Source organism: Natrix helvetica, assembly GCF_964273705.1.
Source record: "Natrix helvetica genome assembly, chromosome: 3".
NCBI classification, from domain to species: Eukaryota; Metazoa; Chordata; class Lepidosauria; order Squamata; family Natricidae; genus Natrix; species Natrix helvetica.
The window spans coordinates 25210727-25233789 of NC_138549.1; the positions used below are offsets into that span (position 1 = coordinate 25210727).

The 23063-nt window shown below is 41.8% G+C and overlaps 1 protein-coding gene across 1 annotated transcript in view; it reads left to right on the top strand.

Annotated features, from left to right (window-relative positions):
* The window catches only part of NALCN (sodium leak channel, non-selective), a 278856-nt gene that overhangs the window by 226797 nt on the left and 28996 nt on the right, over positions 1–23063 (top strand). The window contains exons 18-28 of the mRNA XM_081948163.1: positions 7–26; positions 5404–5477; positions 6043–6144; positions 6930–6999; positions 10320–10411; positions 13652–13774; positions 15293–15349; positions 15563–15683; positions 16172–16303; positions 19009–19176; positions 20743–20847. Of these exons, the coding sequence (XP_081804289.1) occupies positions 7–26; positions 5404–5477; positions 6043–6144; positions 6930–6999; positions 10320–10411; positions 13652–13774; positions 15293–15349; positions 15563–15683; positions 16172–16303; positions 19009–19176; positions 20743–20847 (1064 nt within the window). The remainder of the gene's footprint in view (positions 1–6; positions 27–5403; positions 5478–6042; positions 6145–6929; positions 7000–10319; positions 10412–13651; positions 13775–15292; positions 15350–15562; positions 15684–16171; positions 16304–19008; positions 19177–20742; positions 20848–23063) is intronic.

Genomic DNA, 23063 nt, shown 5'->3' on the forward strand with positions numbered 1-23063 from the left:
TTGAAGACAAATACATTGACCAGAAGGCAAGTCACTAGATACAGCAGTATATAAAGATCTTCACTCATATTGTGATCAGTGGGTGTCACTGTAGCTGGTGATTACATTGAACTCATCATTTTTCTAGCCAGGAATGGATATAAACTAACCTGTGTGGGGTTGGTGGAAGACAGAGCTTCTTGGAAAGGTTTGTGACTGATGCTATGAATAACAGAAAAGGTCTTCAGAAAGTGAGTTTGTGCGTAGATGTATTTTTTAAACATTTCATGGTCTTTCTGAGTATTGATACCTCTAGTGTTGAAGAGCAAAGGGGGATAATATTACTCTGTTTATCCAAGCTCTACAACAGTCAATATCAGTCAACCAACAATGAATGCTCTGTACACGAAATCATAACTTCTAGAATCTGGGTTTTTTTTAAAAGATCAGAAAAATATCAAAAATAAATGTCAGTCATCTAGGAAGGATCTTTCCTGAGGTCTTGAACACTACTGCGAGATAATATTGGGCTTCACGGATTGACTTAGCTTCCTATACTCAGCAGGAATTTTATCTATGTGACTGGAACATTAGGTTGCATTTTGTTAGATGATTATAGCTTTCTACAGAGGCAATTACCATAGCAACCTGACATTTAAGTATATCCTCCAAAGTGTCTTCTTCTCTCTAATACTCATTTGAAATAACAGTTTTTAAAAATGAACATTTGTCTGTGTGCACAGCAGAAGAGAAAGAAAGCACAAGCCATAGAAAATGTTAATTAAACATACATCAGTGAAAACAAAAACAAAAAATGGTCTGCTGACAGCTGTCAGATTCCTTTGTGTGTATGCTATCTTTGGTTCATGCAGTCTGAATCAAATAACTCAGAATACTGAATGATAAAATTATGAGAATTTGTTCACATTTAACAGAAATCAGATTTTAACTGTGGCTTCCAGAAGTCCTTTTGAGAATCTTTCTTTATTCTGGCACCTCTCTTTGTAAAACAAATAAAATGGATGTTGACTCATCTCAGCTTTATTGTTAGAATTAATTCTACTTTAAGCTATGTTTAAGAATATTTGTCACCTCTTAGGTTAAAGACCTTTATTGAAAGAAATCTGACTGAAACCTCTGACGGTTTTACCAACCAACTCTGCAAAACTGAAATGGAATAAGATTATTTAGAATAACTACTGAAAGAATGCAACATTTTCCTTAGGGAAGAAGCTAGGTGCAATAATAGCCCAGGAACACAGAATCATAATCAAGTAAATAGAAAATAAAAATTATCCCTCTGTATCCATGTTTCTCAACCTTGGCAATTTTAAGTTATGTGACTTCAACTCCCATCATTCGGTTCACACAGCTTAAAGTTATCAGTGTTGAGAAATACTGCTCAATATCAGTGGTCCCCAACATTTCCAGACTTGTGGACCACCAAGGAAGAGAGAGGGGTTGGTTGCACATGAGCTGTAGGCATGCGCAGCTCTATTTGCATGAGTGGTGGGCACACACGTCGTTTGCACAAATAGAGCTTTGTGCAGACAGATGCTCACCTGCTGCTCACATATGTGGAACTGTCCACATGCGCTCATTCACCTGGTAGTAGCTCGGGGGTTGGGGGCCACTGCTCTATATGGTTCTTTCTCCTGTAAGAAGAGAATATATCTTTAAAGCATAGGGAAGATTGCATCCTCCTCCTCCTCTCTATTCCAAGATTGAAGTGATGTAGCTCTAAATACCAAGGTAAATACTTCAGGTAATGAGCAAAGTCTTATGCAGGAGGCTTTACACAACATTTCCATACAGAAATTCTAATCCATACAGTCCAGTCAGTTCCGATAACCCACCTAATATTTTGATTGTGCTTGCTGGTCACCAAGTATCATTTCGTTCAGTTATGCAACCACGCTTTAATTTATATTAGATGATAAGTTGATTTATCAAGCTAAATCATGCTTGATAATCAAGCAGCCTTTGTGTGGCCCGTCATTCTCTGAAGCATTTTTCTTGCAAACCATCTTTGTAGCAGTATTATTATTATCCTCATTATCAACACTGCCTTTTACATTCATGTTTTCATATAGAAATATATATTTTTTGTTTTCTATGACATCTGGGTTGTTGTCAAATATGATAGCTTCCCATTCCTATATCGAATGTATGCTTATCTTTTCTTTCTTTTGAAACCATCTGTCTTCCTTGAAGCAATTTTATAATCCTTATAGGTCTGGCAGATTTTCTCTCTTAATCGGTGTTTTTTTTTAAAAGGCAGGTATGTTCTATATTCATAAAACTGGATTTAGCATATTACAAAATAAGCATGGGAAGATTTGGCATTAAAAATAAAAAGAACTTCAAACTGCTTTTCTATATTTCAATAAAAGTTTCTGGTGTAATTCTTGTGAAGATTTTTCAATGCACATGTTAACATGCTAAATCCCCAGAATGTTTAGAGAATGCATATAAACTAGATGGAATCTTTCTTTCAAAGGAGCCTGCAATATATTTCCCCAAGCAAAGTTTCATTGGAGAATTCCAGCATCTTATTCACAACATAGCAGCAGAGTAGATGTCAGAGTCTTTCTTACTGAAGAACATGATGGGAGATAAGGCTCTGGATTCTTTAGATACAAAATTTCCACAACCCGGCGGCTATGGCGACGGGCAAGTCCTTTGCCCGCTCCCGCTCTCCAGTGGGCTTCCCCCGCCTCTGGGGGGGCACAGGACGCCCCGGAGAGGCGTCCTGCCGAGGGAGCGGCTCGCGGAGGGCCCTGGCATCGGCGGCGGCTGGTGGGGGCTTCTCCGCTTTGCTCCAGGCACCGGGGAGCAGTTTCAGAGGGCGCGCCTGCATCTCGCTCCATGCCGATCGGACAACGCAAAATTGAAGGAAGCAGCGGCGGTATGGTGAGGTGCTTCCTCTCTTCATTCCCCTTCTTTTGAATTGATGGACTTTTCAGCAACCTTAAAAGTTAAACTTTTGGATTTTTGTTGGAGGTGCAGCTGGAGGGAGGGGGATTTCCCCCCCCCCTTGGACAAGCGGCTTGAGAAAATTTTGCTTTCGCCCTCAGGGGAAGGAGGAGGGGGCTGAGCCAACTAATGATGCCTCACCCCTGGAAAAGTGATTTTCATTGGATTTAACTCCAGAATTTACTGATGACCTGAGAACTTTGTGAACTTTTAAAACTTTGCTATGCCTCTGAGCCCAAAGCTGGCAGGGCAAGATGGCACACTTCCATTGTCTTCATGAACTGTGAAACCTGACTCCACCTTTAAAATTCAGGCTTCCGGTCTTTGTCTCCGTGTCACCCAGAGGAATCTCTTGTGGATTGTTTTTTCCTCAACTCTCTGGAGAGAAAATCATTCTCTATTGCTAGACTGACTAAAGAAACTCCCACCTGCTTGGATCTTCTGCCTCCTGGACTCGCCTGTCTGCTCTACTTCTCCAGCTGTCCAGTCTCTACACTGACTGATCTCTCTGTTTCATAAACTATGTCTCCAAAAAGACCACCACCTGGAAAACCTGGCTTTGCTACTTCTGCACCGACATCTGCAACATCCAGTCCTGCCACACAGTCAAAGATTACAGAACTGATGCAACCTAAGAGTACAGTGATGGATCTGCAACAAATGCTCCAGCAACTCATACAGGGCCAGGAAGAAATTAAGAAACAATTAAAGGAAATGAAGGAAGAAATTAAAGAGAATCAAGTCCAAATTTATAAGAACTCACAGAGACTGGACCTTGTGGAGGGTGGGGTGGCGGAGGCGAGGGGGGGGGGTAGAGGCCCTGCAGAAGGGAAACAAAGAACTTGATACCCAGCAAATGAAAACAGAATTTGAGAGAATGTCCTTTTATCTTAGATTTCAAAATGTTATAGAAGCAGATGGGGAAAATATAAGGGACATTATGACTAATATTTTAGCTGAATACATACACAAAGATAAGCAACAGATGGAATGGGAGATAGATCTGGTCTATAGAGTGAATTCAGCATATGCCAGAACACACAATGTACCCAGGGAGGTCCATATTAAATTCCTTAGGAAAAGCACAAGAGACGAAATTCTGGGTGTACAAAGGGGGCAAGCATTGACATATCACGACAGGGAGATAACCATCTTGAAGCAGATCCCCCAAAAAATTAGGGAGAAAAGGAAAAATTATTTGCAATTGGCGAATAAATTATACCAGAAAGGGGTGTGGTTTAGATGGTTGATGCCTGAGGGTATGCTGATATTCTGGGAGGAGACACGAATCAGAATCAATACACCCATAGAGGCACAGGCCTTTATGGAAAAAAATAAAGCAAACCTAAAAAAAACAGAAGACTCTACAACGGTCACACAGGACACGGGAGGGGCCGGAGCTCTGCCAGCGGGGGGAGAAGGGGCAATACCAAGAAAGCTCAGATCACAAAAGTGAATAAGAAAACCACATTGTTATAAACAGACCGAAAGTAATAATGAAATTATATCTAGACTATATATCATAATATATAAACTGATTGAAAAAAAATTTTTTAGAATTAATATGCTGATTTTATAGGACCATGTATTAATGTTTTATACTTAGATGTATCTTATGAGTTTGGAGGGAGGGGGCGACTGCCATACTTGCAACTGCCAAAATTTGTATACCATTCCACCTACCCTTTTCCTTATAAATGTTTTAAAAAACCAATAAAAAATTTTTGAAAAAAAAAAATTCCACAACCCTGCCAAATCCCCAACACCGGTACCAGGATGGAACAATTGGCCACAGATGCCTGGCCCCACCCACTTCACTCCAGCTCTCCTGCTCCAGCCGACCCACTGCAGGCCTTCCTCCCCATCTGCCCCTTCTTTACTGATCCTCCCCTGCCACTCATTGGCTGTAGCTTCTGCCCCACCACATCACTTCAACAATTCACCATGGGATGATTAGCTGTGGCCAACTTGCCATGTGGGACAATTAGCGACACATGTTGAGATGTCATATTATTGAATATAGAGATTAGAAACCAGAGGGAGAGTCTGATATCCTATTTTATTATTTCAGGACTGTTTTCATTTTTGAAAGAGAAATCTTATTAATGTGTCATAAAACTGCCTGGATAATTTATAGATGACCATTAATAATTCTACTTATTTATACATTATCTTTATTTTCACTAATGATGAGCATAGTATGCCAATATACTAAGGCATATGGTAGAAAATATGGTACTATATGGTATAGAATAGAAACTTTACCCTAAAATTATTGGTCCCAAATCATCTTCCAGATGAAATCCATATTCAAAACAAACAAAAATAATTCTTGGTTCACTATAATAGTGTTTGTCTGCTTCCATTTGACTTCAGTAGCTAAGGCTTTAAACAACATAGTCTAAGTACTAAGACTGTCAATAAAGTTGGTTTCCTTTTCTTTTACAGCTTCGCAAATCTGTTTTCAGTATTAGGGCAAGAAACCTTCTGGAGAAGGAATCTGCAATCAATAAAATTCTTAGGTATTAAAGAGGGATTTGAGGGTCCTTTCATTATGGGTAGGTTTCATGTAAAATGAAAGCAATATAAAATGCAATGCATCACAGTTCGCAGCTTGAGATCCAAGTTCCACACAATGGCTAAGTCTAAATCAAGAATGAGATGAATGAAGAAGGTTGCCATTTTAGTGGTGAGATTTACTGACAGCTGACTTAGTGAATTAGTATTGATCTAGCTCTTTTCATCCTATCTTGAAAAATGGCATTTATTATTCAAACTTTTCCATCCCTTGCATAGACAATGTTTGAGAAAGCTATCTCCTATCCTTCCTGAGAGCTGCATGACACTATCTGCAGTTTCCTGGCTATGCATGCTTCAAGTTCAATTTTAAAACAATGCTTTGAAGCATGATGGTGCAGATGTAAATCTGGAATTCTTTTAAGACAACTGTGTCATTTCTATGATCCCAGAAAAATTATGTAGGTTCTTTGAAAGTTTTCCCACCAATGTTACATTCAAACATTCAAAGTTATTTCCTAAATGCTGGATATCCTTAATTATTACTTATCATAGTATCTGTTTACCTAGAGCCTGTACTCATCAGCGTATGCTTAGTGGATCTCTTGAGGGACAGCCTGCAAAAGAACGATCTATTCTTAGTGTTCAGCATCATATACGCCAAGAACGCAGGTAAGCAGAACTCAATAAAAACCTTTTAAGGACATGTTAAAAGTAGAAGTTAAAATTCTTGTAAGTTACACAGCAAACATGAGTAAATGAGAATTAGTTCATAACAAATGACAGATGTATTTTTATTGCAATAATAATAATGACATTATCATAAAAGAAAACTCTTATATTTTAAATATAATTGTTTTCAAAATATCCAAGTTCTGGTTGCAAACATCAGGAAAAAAATTCTCTAAACAGGGTGATCCAATCATGACCTTTATTGTTCAACTGCCCTCACAGGATTTATCGATTAGTTCAGTGATGTACTATATTAGTTAACCTTTTCACTTTTCACATCATCACTTTTTAAATCAACCATCTCTTTGGACTAGAACACGGCTGTCAAACTCCCAGGCGCCATGGGCTGGATGCGTCATGCTTTGGCCACACCCACACCTGGTTTAGTGAAGGGGGGAAGTCCTGCTACATATGTCACATGACACTGCTGTGACTATGTGAGTTTGACACCCCTGGGTTAGTACAACTAGGAATTCTGCATTGCAGGTACAACTTCTTACTTCCCTACTTCCTTAGCACCTTTAACATCTGTTGATCTTCAGCTGTCATGATTCCCAGCCAATGTGGGAATTGAAATCCAAAACAAATGAAAGTCACCAATTGTAGAAAGCAAGATACAGCTGAGTGTAATGCAAAATCAAACCCAGAATTGCAAGGTCTGTTGTCCCACTGATGCACGCTCAGTGATCTTAGTTTTTTTCACCAAATGAATGTCATTTTTTCAGGTCATTAAGGCACGGCTCCAACAGTCAGCGAATCAGCAGAGGAAAGTCTCTTGAAACATTAACTCAAGATGTAAGTTTAAGTGAATAGACTGAGTCATACCTTAGTAAAACCAAAAACAGAATGAAATTTAAAATACCTTGGATCTTATAACGCAGATAGATTTTTTTAAACTCTGTAATGCTGGTGTTACATTTGAGTGCATTCTTTTGTGAAATGATCCTTTCACAATAATTTCACATTACACAGTAACTGAATCTCAGTTCACAAATAAGCAAAGTAAATTGTGCCTGGGAATTATAATTTGGAATAAAAGACATCTCCAGCTGGGTCAGAATTCATAATAATCCATCATGTCTTTCCTGGAATACTATGGTACTTGGGCGAGCTGTTTCTTCATTAGCAAAACTGCATATAGCATACAGAGAGACATCATGTTTGGCCAGTAGACAAATCCTTGTCTTACTTTATGCAGATGATACTGCCTACTCGTTCCTTCCCAGTGGTGGGATTAAGATGAGTGTTATTGTCCTTCACAACTAATTGTGAGAAAGAAAGATGTACCATAAATTAAATCAAAGCTGAACTTAAGTTGCTATCAAAAATATTAATGGTAATGAATGAATGAATGTATATTTATTTCTTAGCCGCACCCTCTCCCGAAGGACTCGGGGCGGCGTACAATAAAACATATAAAATACATATCTGGACAAAACATACATATAACATAGACGTGTACAAGGAGGAGGTGGGCTGATGGATAAAAACAATTAAAATCACAATATTTAAAATCCCCTAAATAAATAAATAAATTAAATTACAAAAATAAAAAACCCGTCAGGAGCGATGTAGTTAGATCATGGTTGAGCCAGGCCAGCTACTTGGAATAGGTGGGTCTTGAGCTTTACACGGAAGGAGCGGAGGTCAGAGGTAGTCCTAATATCTGGAGGGAGGTCATTCCACAGGGCTGGGCCCGCCACAGAGAAGGCTCTACTCCTAGGCGCCACCCCTCGGCACTGTCTGGTGGACGGCACCTGGAGGAGTCCCTCTCTGTGCGAGCGAATTGGTCGCAGGGATGTATGGGGCAGGATACGATCCCGCAAGTAACTAGGTCCTGAGCCATGGAGCGCTTTAAAGATCGTTATCAAAACCTTGAAACGCACCCAATAGACCACAGGAAGCCAGTGCAGCTCGCGCAGGAAAGGTGTCACATGGGAGTACCTAGTACTCCCCATAATTACCCGCGCGGCTGCGTTCTGGACCAACTGTAGCCTCCGAGTGCATTTCAAGGGAAGCCCCATGTAGAGAGCGTTACAGTAGTCCAGTCGAGACGTCACTAGCGCATGAGTGACTGTGCGTAAGGCGTCCCGATCCAGTAGGGGGCGCAATTGGCGCACCAGGCGAACCTGGTGGAACGCCCCCCTTGCCACGGCTGTCACATGGTCATCCATGAACAGCCGGGCATCCAGGAGGACGCCCAAATTGCGCGCCCGCTCCACGGGGGCAAGTTGAACGCCCCCGATGGCCAAGGATGGAATTAATTGGCTGAACCGGGGAGCCGGTACCCACAGCCACTCCGTCTTGGAGGGGTTGAGTTTGAGTCGGTTGTCATCCATCCAGACCCGTACGGCTTCCACACACCGGGACATCACTTCGACGGCCTCGTTGGGGTGGTTCGGGGTGGAAATGTACAGCTGAGTATCATCAGCGTACAGATGATATCCCACCCCGAAACCACGAATGATCTCACCCAGCGGCTTCATATATGTGTTGAACAGGAGTGGCGAGAGGACCGATGGTAAATGGAATATTAATGAGCATGTTCAGAACAAATGAGATAGTCTGAGCATATTTACCGACACTCAAATCCTTCATGTTACACACACGAAAAGCCAAGGTAATTATCTACAAGGTGTGTGTTTTTTTCTATCTAATTGGAGGCCCTCATATCCTCAACCTTTGCTGATTTCAGGACAAAACAGTTAAGTCCTGTGTTTATAAATATCTATATCTTTTGAGAACACACCAATGCAAGTTTCTGAGAGTGATCTATTGCAGGGGTGAGTTGCTGCCAGTTTTACTACCGGTTCGCAACCCCAGTGTGCACTGCGTGTGTGTGCTGTTTAATGTAAATTGTTTTTCCCATATGCGCAACTCACCTGCTCTATTGGGTTCATAGTGAAGCCAGCCTTACTTCTCTAGAACCCCAATTCTGACAAAGTAGATTTGCCATGCCTGAAGCTATTCTAATGCTCCCTTAAGCTTCTATAATCAACATCCTTCCAAGTGGATCAACTCTAGAAAACTAAGGATATCCCATCAGTGTGGGGAGAAAGAGAATGTTCGAGTCCCATCCCCGAGCGAGATACACCTGGTGGGACCCAGAAGAATGGCCTTCTCTGTCATTCTCCCAAAGATTAGAATTGTTCCCACTCTAATACTCTTCTGGAAGGCACTGAATACCTGGTTCTGCAAGCAGGTCTGGGGAACCCAGAGCGGGATGGAGCCCATTAAATGGCCCTTGTGATCTGCTGTTGCCAGGGCAGGAGGTGTGTGTGTGTGGGGGGGTGATTTTGTTATATTGTACTATATTAATTTATTTGATTATTTTTGTTAGTTTTTATTGTTTTAAATGTGGTTTTATATTCTGTAGGCCTCCTTGAGCAAGGAAGGCAAACATGGGCAAATAGGCGGCAATAAAAATTCAATAAATAAATACATAAATAAAATAATAAATATTTGGCTTTTCACCATCTTTTATGGCATTTAAGCTAAATAATCACTTAAACAATGTATTTGGGGTGTGGATAAAATAGCCTGATGCTGTGCAATTGGAAATTTTATCAAAATCTATGTCCTGCTTTTTATTTTTTCAGTGATTTCACTTCAAAACATTGCTATGCATTTCTACTATCCCAGCTAAACATTCCGTTTTCTGTAATATTCAGAATGGCTACATTCTTGTTTCTACCAAGTCAGTGCCAATTCTTCTATTTTATTGGATTGATCGTTGCTCCTTATTCAAAATAAAGTGTTGCTTAATTGCCATTGTTACTAATCATAGAAATTAAATGTAATTTAAATGTAATTAAATTAAATGTAATTTAATGTAAACTCACTAATAGCTATTTCAGTGCTGAATTAATATTAAACTCAGTAATATCTTCAAACATGCTTCAATTTAACTGGACCAATGCAATAATTAAAATGCAGACTTGTAGAGAAAATGTTGAACAATAAATAGCTGATCATAAATACTGATAAATATTATTTTCTTCCAACCCAGATTAAAAACTTTCTTTTTCTCTTTTAAAAGTTTTATGCAATTGCATACCGTTAACATTTATAGTAAAAAATGGAAAACAGGTTTAAAAAACATTTTTTTCTTCCAGCATTCTAATACAGTGAGATACAGAAATGCACAAAGGGAAGACAGTGAAATAAAAATGATCCAAGAAAAGAAAGAACAAGCAGAAATGAAAAGGTATTTTGAATGAATATTTATTTATTTATTTCTTAGCCGCACCCTCTCCCGAAGGACTCGGGGCGGCGTACAATAAAACATATAAAATACATATCTGGACAAGACATACATATAACAAAGACGTGTACTAAGACATGTACAAGGAGGAGGTGGGCTGATGGATAAAAACAATTAAAATCACAATATTTAAAAACCCCTAAATAAATAGATACAATTAAATTACACAAATAAAAAACCCGTCAGGAGCGATATAGTTAGATCATGGTTGAGCCAGGCCAGCTACTTGGAATAGGTGGGTCTTGAGCTTTACACGGAAGGAGCGGAGGTCAGAGGTAGTCCTAATATCCGGAGGGAGGTCATTCCACAGGGCTGCGCCCGCCACAGAGAAGGCTCTACTCCTAGGCACCGCCCCTCGGCACTGTCTGGTGGATGGCACCTGGAGGAGTCTCTCTCTGTGCGAGCGAATTGGTCGCAGGGATGTATGGGGCAGGATACGATCCCGCAAGTAACTAGGTCCTGAGCCATGGAGCGCTTTAAAGATCGTTATCAAAACCTTGAAACGCACCCGATAGACCACAGGCAGCCAGTGCAGCTCGCGCAGGAAAGGTGTCACATGGGAGTACCTAGTACTCCCCATAATTACCTGCGCGGCTGCGTTCTGGACCAACTGTAGCCTCCGAGTGCATTTCAAGGGAAGCCCCATGTAGAGAGCGTTACAGTAGTCCAGGCGAGACGTCACCAGCGCATGAGTGACTGTGCATAAGGCGTCCCGGTCCAGTAGGGGGCGCAATTGGCACACCAGGCGGACCTGGTGGAACGCCCCCCTTGCCACGGCTGTCACATGGTCATCCATGGACAGCCGGGCATCCAGGAGGACGCCCAAATTGTGCGCCCGCTCCACGGAGGCAAGTTGAACGCCCCCGATGGCCAAAGATGGCATTAATTGGCTGAACCGGGGAGCCGGTACCCACAGCCACTCCGCCTTGGAGGGGTTGAGTTTGAGTCGGTTGTCATCCATCCAGACCCATACGGCTTCCACACACCGGGACATCACTTCGACGGCCTCGTTGGGGTGGTTCGGAGTGGAAATGTACAGCTGAGTATCATCAGCGTACAGATGATATCCCACCCCGAAACCACGGATGATCTCACCCAGCGGCTTCATATATGTGTTGAACAGGAGTGGTGAGAGGACCGACCCCTGTGGTACCCCACAAGTAAGGGGGCTTAGGGTCGACCTCTCTTCCCCTGCCAACACACGTTGCGTCCGGCCGGAAAGGTAGGAGCCGAACCACCGCAAAACGGTGCCCCGGATCCCCAACCCCTCCAGTCGGCGCAACAGGATACCATGGTCGATGGTATCAAAAGCCGCCGAGAGGTCTAATAGGACCAGGATAGAGGAACAACCCCTATCTCTGGCCCTCCAGTGATCATCCACCAACGCGACCAAGGCCGTCTCCGTGCTGTGCCCGGGGCGGAAGCCGGACTGGCGCGGGTCTAGATAATCATTTTCCTCCAGATGTCGTGGAAACTGGTAAGCTACCACACTCTCTACAACCTTCGCCAAAAAGGGAAGGTTGGAGACAGGACGATAATTGGCCAGCTCCATAGGGTCCAGGGAAGGCTTCTTGAGCAAGGGTCTCACCACCGCCTCTTTCAAGGTGGCCGGGAGAGACCTCTCACTCAACAAAGCATTCACTAGGCCCAGGAGCCAGTCTCGTGTAACCTCCCAGGATGCCAGTACAAGCCAGGAGGGGCACGGGTCCAATAAACATGTGGTGGGTCGCAGTCGTCCATGCATTCTGTCCAAATCCTCGATGGCAACCAAGTCAAACTCCTCCCAGGTCGATTCCTCAAGACTCGCCACGGACGTCTCCATTGGACCACTGACAGGGACCCAATCCTTCCGAATTTGAGCGATTTTATCTTGCAGATATTTCCCAAATTCCTCTGCCCTGCCCTGTAAAGGGGCCTCCCGCGGCCTTTGAAACAAGAGGGAGCGGGACACCCGGAACAGGGCGGCAGGGCGGTTCTCTGCGGATGCAATGAGAGTGGCACAATATTGACGTTTGGCCACTCTCAATGCCACAAGGTACGTCCTTAAATGGGCTCGTGCCTGTGTTCGGTCGAATTCAGAACGGGAGGATCTCCAACGACTCTCTAGGCGTCTCTTGTGGCATTTCATCACCCTTAGCTCCTCGGTAAACCAAGGGGCCAGGGTGGATCGTTGCCGCCGGAGAGGCCGCAAAGGCGCCACCCGGTTCAAGGCCCCGGTAGTCGCATTATTCCACGCGACCACCAGGTCCTCTACCCGGGGGCGGGTCAGGGTTACAGGAGGTGGCCCAAGCTCCGTCTGGAACCTATCTGGTTCCATCAGGCGCCTGGGGCGGAACCATCTAGTGCTAACCATCTAGAACCATCTAGTGCTAACCATCTAGTGCTAGTGTTTAAATGTAACTTTTATATCAGTATATAAGACAGATCTGAATCCCAGTTAGGCATTTATTACTTTGTGAATTTTAAGTGGTTACTCCATTGATAGATTGATTAAATCTGAACAAATTGCTTATGAGTGGAATCAAGCATATTTTCTTTATAGATATGCATAAATCTATAAAGGCCAACATCGTTTTAAAAGGGGCATTCTTTGCTGACCATATATCTTCTGAGACCTTGCAATCATAATAATTAGTGGCATATTTAGGCCATTGTCACTCAGTGTCCAACCTTCTCTATGGGACGAAGAGGTTGGGTGTGCTGACCTAGGCTTCCCCAGCAGCAGGAAGCTAAGTTCTTGTCACAATAAACCCCTTTCATTTACAGTGTTCCTCTCCATCAAATCCCGACCCACAGTCTTTCAAGATAGTTCACAATTACTGACCTTTATCAAGTTTTGAGAGTGGCCAAGCCAATATCTTTCAGACGCCACAATACTTGGCAAGAATGCAGGAATGAACTCATTGTTTCCTGCAAACACCCCTCCCATTTCACTCCTCTTTTATTCTCTATGGGAGGGGCCATTACATTGGGAGGGGGGCGGAGCCTCCTGCAGCCGCCGCTACTGGTTCACCAAACCAGAGAGAACCAGTTGAATACCATCTCTGGACCAGAGGCTTTCTAAAGCCCACATTTAACACGGTCTCAATTATACTATACTGTGATATTGCTGCTATCCAAAAGAAATTAGGGGAAAAATATGTTTATTGATTGCTGACTTTGTGATCATGTTGTTCTTGAAAGAAAAGTTCAGGAAGAAGAATTGCGGGAGAATCACCCCTATTTTGACAAGCCTCTTTTCATAGTGGGTCGGGAGCACAGATTTAGGAATTTCTGCCGTGTTGTAGTTAGAGCTCGCTTTAATGCGTAAGTATATGTGTAGCGTATGATTTTATTCACTTGTTTTGATTCACTGTATTCTGTTATTAAAAAGCTTCTGCAAAATACCATCAATAACTAATCAGTCACATTTTAATATGTCCAGCAATTACGTATCTTGCAAATGTTTCTTGCTTTTATTATTTGTTTTATTCTTTCAACCATAAACAGAAACTGGGAGGTCTGTGTGCACTGCTTTTGAAACATAAAGTGACAAAATAGTGTTTCTTTTTTCAACATTTGCAAATGAATTCAGGGACCTGAAGGTCAGGATGACCTCTGCGCAGTCTGCCCCGACACCCATTTGAATATTGTGCAAGATTTCAAATGTGGGAGTTGATAGAGGAGAACATTCCCTCACTTTGTACTTTACAGCAGGGGTGGGCTTCAAAAATTTTAGCAAGGAGTTCTCTGCCCGGTTGCTGGGTGGGCGTGGCCATGGTGGGCATGGCCTAGTTGGCCTCCTGCACCATGGGGTGGGTGTTTTTGCCCTCTTCAGGCTCCGGAGGCTTTCCTTGAGCCTCCAGGAGGGTGAAAATAGCCTCCCAGGCTCCAGAAGCCCAAACTTCCGGTAGGCCCATTTTTTGCCCTCCCCAAGCCTCTGCGTGCACCCTGCACTTACCTGCATCCAAAACAGGCAATGTGAAGACTCCTGGGAGGGGAGGGGAGGGGCAGGTGGGGCAGGGCCAACCAGGATTTGGGGATTCTCCGAACTGCTAAGAATCTTAGCTAGAGGTTCTCCTGAACCCCTGCAATCCCTCAGCAGCCCACCCCTGCTTTATAGTTCTCCCAAAACCTTCCAGTCAGCCAGCAGTATGCCTGGACTCTAAAGCCCTCCCTGAGAAAAACTCCATGTGCTCGGCTAAAACAAAGATTATTTTGGGGGTAGTCATGGCAATTTAAACAGAAGTGGTGTGATGCAAAGCCAGAGTCATATAAGATTTGTAACAGTGAAGGAATACCTGCTGCCATCCAGTTCTCTCCAGGTGAACTGGAACATCAATTCCCAGAGATACAAAACAAGATATTGGATAGCACCAGGTTGAGGATGGATTTAGGGACTTAGATTTGAACTAAAAGAATAAAATGCAATATAAATTGACTTGCTATTTCACAAGATCTATTAAGTCACAAATTCTGTTTCCATTCATGGATAGACAATGTAGCTGTTAATTAAAGAGACAAAAGTTGTCCTTATATGTTCCCAGTGCCTAAAATTAAGTCTGTTTTAAAATTAGGTCTCAGTCTAAACTATATCTATTAACATTAGATTTAAGAAACTGGTATGATATTTCTGTCAATTTCTGTGAACGGTGGGGTCATAAATGAAAATGTTCAATCCCCAAATGGCTATGAATTTGTAGTTTTGTTATTGTTTGTTTGTTTGTTTGTTTTAAAAAAAATACTCTTCATTTCAAATGCAGATTGTCTTGTATATTTGTAACACATTTTTGTATAATAAAAATTGAACAATAATCTAAATGTGTTTTTTTTTCTCTGTTACAGCTCTAGAACAGATCCTGTTACTGGAGCCATTAAAAACACAAAATATCATCAACTTTAGTAAGCATAAATGAATTTATGCATTTTCTATATTGATGTACACTTTTTTTCCAAACTTATATTTCTTTGGAAAATGTTTTCTTAGAATAATTATTTCTAAGATTCAACATTGTGAAAGATTCTCTTATTTTCACTAGTCCAACATGTATTTGATTGATATTTATAATTTCTGGAGTCTCATTGCCACTTAGTGTGTTCCATTTTATTTTGCAGTGATTTGCTGGGATTGGTTACTTATCTAGACTGGGTAATGATCATTGTTACCATATGTTCCTGTATTTCAATGATGTTTGAATCCCCTTTTCGAAGAGTAATGCATGCACCTACTTTACAGGTAATATTCTGAAAATAATTGGTTTGGATATAATATTTTGCAAACCCTACTGCAGGGGTGTCAAATTGGATTTCTTCGAGGGCGGATCAGCATTGTGGTTCTTCATGGGTCAGCGGGGGGAATGGCAGGGAGTGGGGGGAAGCATGGATGCCTCCTGCAGCACTTTACCAACCAAAATTGGACATGGGGGGCTACACACAGCCCCCCTCACCTTGTTTTCGCTGTCAGTGAAAATGGGCTCCCAAGGCCCTTGTGCAGCCCCTTTTCGGCCAGCAGAGTATTGTTGGAGGGCATGGAGGGTGAAAAAAGGTGCAGGAGGATGTGTGCATTTTCGGTCCATTTTTGGCAGCACAGGCACCATGGCCTCGTCTTTTGATATTCCAAGGCCAGCCCCGCGGGGTGGATTTAAGTACCCCAGCCCAGAGTCCATGAGTTTGACACCCCTGTCTTACTGTTATTCTGTCAATGTTTTTTGTTTTGTTTTTCAGATTGCTGAATATGTTTTTGTAATATTTATGAGTATTGAACTTAACTTGAAGATTATGGCTGATGGATTGTTTTTTACCCCAACGGCAGTCATCAGAGATTTTGGAGGTGTCATGGATATTTTTATATACCTTGTAAGTTTTTCTTCTTAAAGTTAATTCAAACCAGTAAAAAGTAGGACATGATAAGAGTTAAAAATAATTTGTATCCCTATTGATGTCAGTTTCATACAAAGTTCCGAGTACCTTCAATTGAATATTTATAATACATAAATAATTAGACTTAACATATTTGCAAAAATATACTGCCTGGAGACTATGAATATTTAAAATAAACAACGAAGTTCCATTGCTTTATTTTCATCATCGTGCTAAAGGTTTTATTTTACAGATGACGAATTGTACTCAATGTGTAGTCCTCAACAGAATTAAATCAACATGGAGGGAAGTAAGTACAGGTAGTCCTCAACGTACGGCCACAATTGAGCCCAAAATTTATGTTGCTATGTGAGAAATTTGTTACGTGAGTTTTGCCCCATTTTAAGACTTTTCTTTGCCACATTTGTTAAGTGAATCCTGCAGTTGTAAAATTAGAAAAATGGTTGTTAAATGAATCTGGTACCCCATTGACTTTCTCATCGGAAGTTTGCAAAAGGTGCAATTGGAATTGGGTATATCTAGCCTAGTGAAAAAAAGGACAGTATTTGAAGAGCTGCCACAAAGATGAGGGAGAGAAATTATTTTCCAAAGCACCTGAGAGCAGGACAAAAAGCAATGGATGGAAAGTAATCAAGGAGACAAGCAACCTAGAAATTTCCTAATGGTGAGAACCATCAACCAGTGGAATGGCTTGCCTTCAGAAGTTATGGGTGCCCCATCACTGGGGACTTTCAAGAAGACTCTGGATAGCCACTTGTCTGAAATGACAATGTCTCCTGCTCGAGCAGGGGCTTGGACTCGATGATCTCCAAGGTCCCTTCCAACTCTGTTATTCTATCGGCTGGATTCAGGGAGATTCCCAAGCTACAACCCTGCTCCTGAAAAAAAAAAAGTTCAGATTCTCCACCTAAAACAGACCATATCTTCTGAGCCCCGAGCATCAGTAAAAACTCCATTTTATCTAAGTGGATAAAGTTTGTGGTCTGGAGGCATTCATAAGACCCCAAAGACAACCTTAAATTCACACACACACACACACAAACTATGGCTGAGAAACATTAGGATATAAGTAACACATTTCTACACACTGCATATTTCTACTACTGAAAACTATATAGAAGTGTGCAGATCCTTCAAGATAGGTCCAAGAAAGTCAATCAGGGGTTTCCCAATATCCAAAGCATTGAATCACACCCAATGAGTACATGAGTTGCCATTACAAAGCAGTATTTCCAATTGTCAACTCATTCGGGTGCTCCAAAAACATACCATTATCAAAAAGGTCACAAATTGCAATTCTCCATTTTTCTCTCCCCAATATAAATGACCCAGCAGGATTTTTAAGGTTGTTTTTCCTCTACATTTAGATCTGAACAGACCAAGACAATCCATTTGATCCAATAATTCAGTTTTCTAATGCCATTTCTGATGTAACTTCTTTCATGCTTTATAGTATTGTATTATTTGAATTGACTTTGATTGAGTTTTTTTTTTCCAAATTGGAAGCACTATATAAATATTGTAAACTAGCTGATAACCTGGTGTTGTCTGGGTATGTATGTATCCCAATCCTGTATTAGAGGGAGACCCCTTGTGGAGTACTGTGAAGCCATGGCAACTATACTGTGCTGTACAGTAGAAGCCATTTTAAGGCACAACAGGCTGTATCTTAACAGAACCTGAATCCAAAATGTACACTATCTCTGTCAAAGGTACTCTGACTTGACAATATAGATATAATTTGGAGTTATGCTGGAACACACACACATACACAAGTGGTGTTAGGGGTGTCTTACCTCCATAGTATATGTTTCCAGAGAGTAAGTCATCTGTGTACCAAGTTTGGTTGAAATTGCTCAAGGCGTTCCAGAGTTATGCTGGATCATACATACACACACAGACACAGTGATTTATATAAAACAAAACATAATGCATGCATATATTATTAAATAAAACAGGTTGTGTTAAATTGCCACGCATACTCAAAGGGAAGCCACCTCTGAATTTAAGATAATCCTCCAGAAAAAGTAAAATAGAAGGAAATACAGCATACACAATAATTTTGTGTTTTTCTCCTTTAGAGTCAGTAATCTTAATACTCATACATTAATATATCATATTCACATACTGTATATTTGTACATATTTTAATCCATACACCCTTTGCTAAGAATAGGTTTTATTCAAGTCTTAATGAAATAAATTGGGTCAGTTCCTATACAGGTAGTCCTCAGCTTACAACAATTATTTAGTGGCCATTCAAAGTTACAACAGCCCTGAAAAAAGTGATTTATGACCGTTTTTCACAGTTATGACATTTCCAGCATTCCCATGATCATGTGATCAAAATTCAGATGCTTAGCAACTGGTCCATATTTATGACCATTGCTGTGTCCCAAGGTCATGTGATCTGCTTTTGTGACCTTTGGACAAGCAAAGTCAATGGGGAAACCAGATTCACTTAACAACTGGGTTACTAACTGATCAACTGCAGTGATTCACTTAACAACTGAGGCAAGAAAGGTCATAAAATGGGGCAAAATGCACTTAACAAAGACCTCACTTAACAACAGAAATGTTGGGCTCAGTTGTGGCCGTAAGTCAAGGACTACCTGTAGTGTATGCATGAAACACATTTTAAAACTCACATTATATTTCAGGTTATTTTCCCCCTTTCCAAAGGTAAGCCTGATATTTCTATGCTGGATGCCCCAAAATGTTCCTGCTAAATCAGGAGCTCAGCTGCTAATGGTTCTACGGTGTCTTCGCCCCCTTCGGATTTTTAAACTGGTGCCTCAGATGAGAAAAGTTGTTCGGGAACTATTTAGTGGCTTCAAAGAAATCTTTCTAGTGAGTACTACGTATGGTTTCTCTTTCCAAATGCATATTTTTTACAAAGGAAACCATCAAAACATATATTTCATAAGAGCTCTCCAAATACATTTGACGAATGAATCTCTTGGGTTCTTGTCTCTTGTAATTTCCTCTAAATCAGGGGTGTCAAACACTATTTCATTGAGGGACACATCAGAGTTGTGTTTGACCTCGGGGGGGGGGCATGGAGGGCATGACCAAGGTGGGCGTGGCCAGCTCAACATCACTCCTGTTGGGGGCGTCTGTGGTGGCCCGAGCGCTCTGCCAGCGAAAATAAGCTCCTCGGCTCCGTTTTTGGCTGCCACGGCTTCCTGCAACCCTCTGCCAATAAAAATGGAGCTCGGGAGGGACCTCCATTTTTACTGGCAGAAGGTTGCAGCAGGCTGTGGCAGCTGAAAACAGAGCTTGGGAGCCTGTTTTCACTGGCAGAAACACTTCAGGCCAGTCCTTAACTTTTTCCAGGGCTCCACAGGCCAGAACTAAGTACCCCACAGGCCGAATCCAGGCCCTGGGCTTTGAGTTTGACATTCCTGCCCTGAATCAACCCAGTTATAAGCTCTGATCACATCCATATATTAGTAGAAGTATACATCAGCTGGCTCTAGTGTTGAGCATAACATTTATTTAGCTATGTATTTAAAGTAGGCAGTTTGTTTCTTTAAGGATGCAATATTACTACTGTGTAGGTATTACATTTCCTTAAAAAAATAATAGGTGATATTTTGTACTGGGAAAAATGCTAGATTTCTTAGAGAATGCATTAAATTTTATCATGTTCACACAAAGAAATGAACTGCTCTGGTGCTATGCTCTATGTTCTCCCAAGTTCTGAATAACAAATTTTAGCAAGTGTTAAAAGTAAACTTTGCACTTTGCTATGCATGGGTGAGATGGTTTCGTGTAAGGATATGGGTTGCTTTTAAAGAATTTGATTCCTATGGCTGGCAGATTAGGACATTTTTGGTTGTGCACATGCTTGCAGAGAAGATTGTATGAATGCATGACATATATAGCAAGTAGTTTGTTACTTGAACAGGATGGGGAGTAAATTTGATTATAGTAAGCTTACTTCCTAGTGCATATGAAAAGAAGGATGAGAAAATGTGCAAAAGAAACCACTTACCTGCCATCCTAAAAACACCATTATAGTAACCCGTTCTTCAGTGGTGGGATTCAGTCGGTGTATCAACCGTTTTGCTTCATGTGCGTTTTGCATTTGAAATCAGCACTAAACCTTACCTTTTCCTGCAGCCCCAGTGAGTAAAACAGCTGAGACACAGCAATCCGCTCTGCTACGTCGATCAGCTGGGCTTCAAACAAAGGAAATATAGGATGGAATAGAGCGGGGACAGGTGGGCGGGGCCAACTGATCGCCAGAACCATCGGTTCGCCTGAATCGGCTGAATCCCACCCCTGCTGTTCTCCTTCCTTGCAATCCTCTAATGAAAGCCATTGCATAGCTATTGTTGTTATAGAAAATGTAAGAGAAAAATACAGGTGCACTGGAAAAGGTTTGACTTCTTTTCATGGTTTTTTTTTCAGGTTTCAATCCTTTTATTGACATTAATGCTTGTTTTTGCAAGCTTTGGAGTTCAACTTTTTGCTGGAAAACTGGCTAAGTGCAATGATCCGCATATAATTGCAAGAGTAAGAACAACTTTTATGTACTTAGATAAATTCCTCCTTCTTCTTTTGCGCATTTTCAGCAACCGATGAGGCTTAATTTATGGTGATATTATGTAGAAACACAAAAAAAAGGCATAGAAGTGAAAGCATATGTTCTATAAAGTCAAGTCACTTCTCTCTGTTTCATTTCTTTAAAAATATTTCTGGACTTCCTTTTAGAGTGTTGTCCTCTCACAACGGTTTCCACCATATATGCTGATTTAAGCATAAACATATATACATCAATGCAACTTTCAAATAATAATAAATTATCACAAAATGCAATAAATACAAGCAAGGATCAGCTATGTAACTGATGAGGTTTAGTATTTAGCTTAGTGAGAATGGTAAAGTCCAATAATTGTGCCTTTCCCAGTATGTAAGAATTCAAGCATTGAGAAGGAACAGTTTAGCTGAAAGAGTTCCAGAGTCCAGACTGTCAGAGTAATGATAATTTCATAGCTGACCTGCTTCTGTAATGTTGTAATACTGTAACACTGTAATGATGACGCAATGATAACAATGAGTTAGCAGGGTTATTTGACTGCTACCGCTTTAAGAGGCAGTAATATAAAAGAGGCCCTGTGAGGCTGTATCTCTCTCCATATGTGCTTCCGTGCTCTTGTTGATGATTGCCTGACTTTGCCTAGTTTGTGTATATTCCTTGTCAGTGACGTGCGGTGAGGTTTATGACTGGTGAGGCACTGACACAGTGCTGGGTTTCAAATATTTTTAGACTTGTGGACTTCAACTCCCAGAATTCCACAGCCAGGCATGCTCAGTTCCAATTTAAAGCGACAGCATTTGTTTTTCTCCTTTGCTCCTTCTTTCTTTTTCTTTTTCTTTTTCTTCTCCTTCCCCTCCTTCCTCCCTCTCTCCCTTCCTCCCCCTCTCTCAAACACACACACACACACACACACACAGAAGTTGGATTGGACTATCTCTCCTACCCCTTCCCTCTCTCACTCACTCTCAAACAAACCCCCCCCACACACAAAAGTTGGATTGGATATCTTTTCCAGTGGCTTGAAAGCAGCTCCTCTGCCATCCCCCCCCCCCCCATTCCCCTGCTGCCTTTCCCAAACACCTCCACCATTGCAAATGCAGCCTGCTGTCTGGCTGGGAAATGCCTGGAACACAATAAAGCCCACCCACCACCTCCTGCTGGCAGGCTGGGGTGAGAGGAGAGGCAGAGAAGCCGGAGGGGAGCCGAGCCTTCCAAAAGAAAGAGGCTGGGGGGAAGTGTGTGTACTACAGCATGGCTCTTTGCCTGGCTTCCTGCCTCCTCCTGTGGTCTCCTCAGTGCTCGCTTGTGCTCTCCCTCCCCAAGTGTAGTTTGATTGCAGGTGGAGCCACGTTGCCTTTTCAAACTTGTAATCAGTGAAGCTGGGCTAGATTTTTATATAGTTTTATCCAGCTGTGTGTGTGAGAGAGAGAAATGAATGGGGGCCTGGGGAGGAAGTCACTACACTTGGGGAGGGAGAGCACCAGTGAGGTTAAGCAGAGTCATCCACGGTGAGGCAGCAACTAGCTCAGCTTTTTCCTTTTACTTTTTTTTTTCATGATGAGAGTGGTGAGGCTGTGCCTCACTTGCCTCACCTGACTGCACGTCACTGTTCCTTGTAGATAAACCACTATTTGAAAGATAAACCTCTATTTACTGTATTTTGCTATTGAGTAGTCTCAAAATAGTCACACTATGCGCACTCTGACAAGTTATGGGCCCAGTCCAGAGAGAAGGCCAGAGTGACTAGAGGATCCAGAGAGAAGAAAAACCCAGGGAGAGCTTGCATCAGAGCCAGAGGGATTGTGCATCGTGATGTGTTAGTGCTTAGTGCTCGTAACAGAAACAGGCAACATGGATTCCGTCAGCATAATGGGAGGAGGTTCCGTGGTGTCTCATCTGAATGAGAAAAATTGTCTCTGTTTACTGTATTTTGCTCCTGGGTAGTCTCAAGATAGTCACACTATGTGCACTCTGACACAGACTTATTCTTCCACTCTCCAAGCAGATGACTGGTGTTGTAAATCTGTTGTTGCTTACAATACATGTGTGGTCACAGTCAAAGAAAATATTGCTAAAATTCTGGCAAAGAGTTTCTCATCATAAGTTCTGTCTTCTTCATGCAAAGATTAGCTTCTCTGCATTTCTGAACATAAATGGCAGATTCCCTAAATTAACTCTTGTCTGTTTGCAG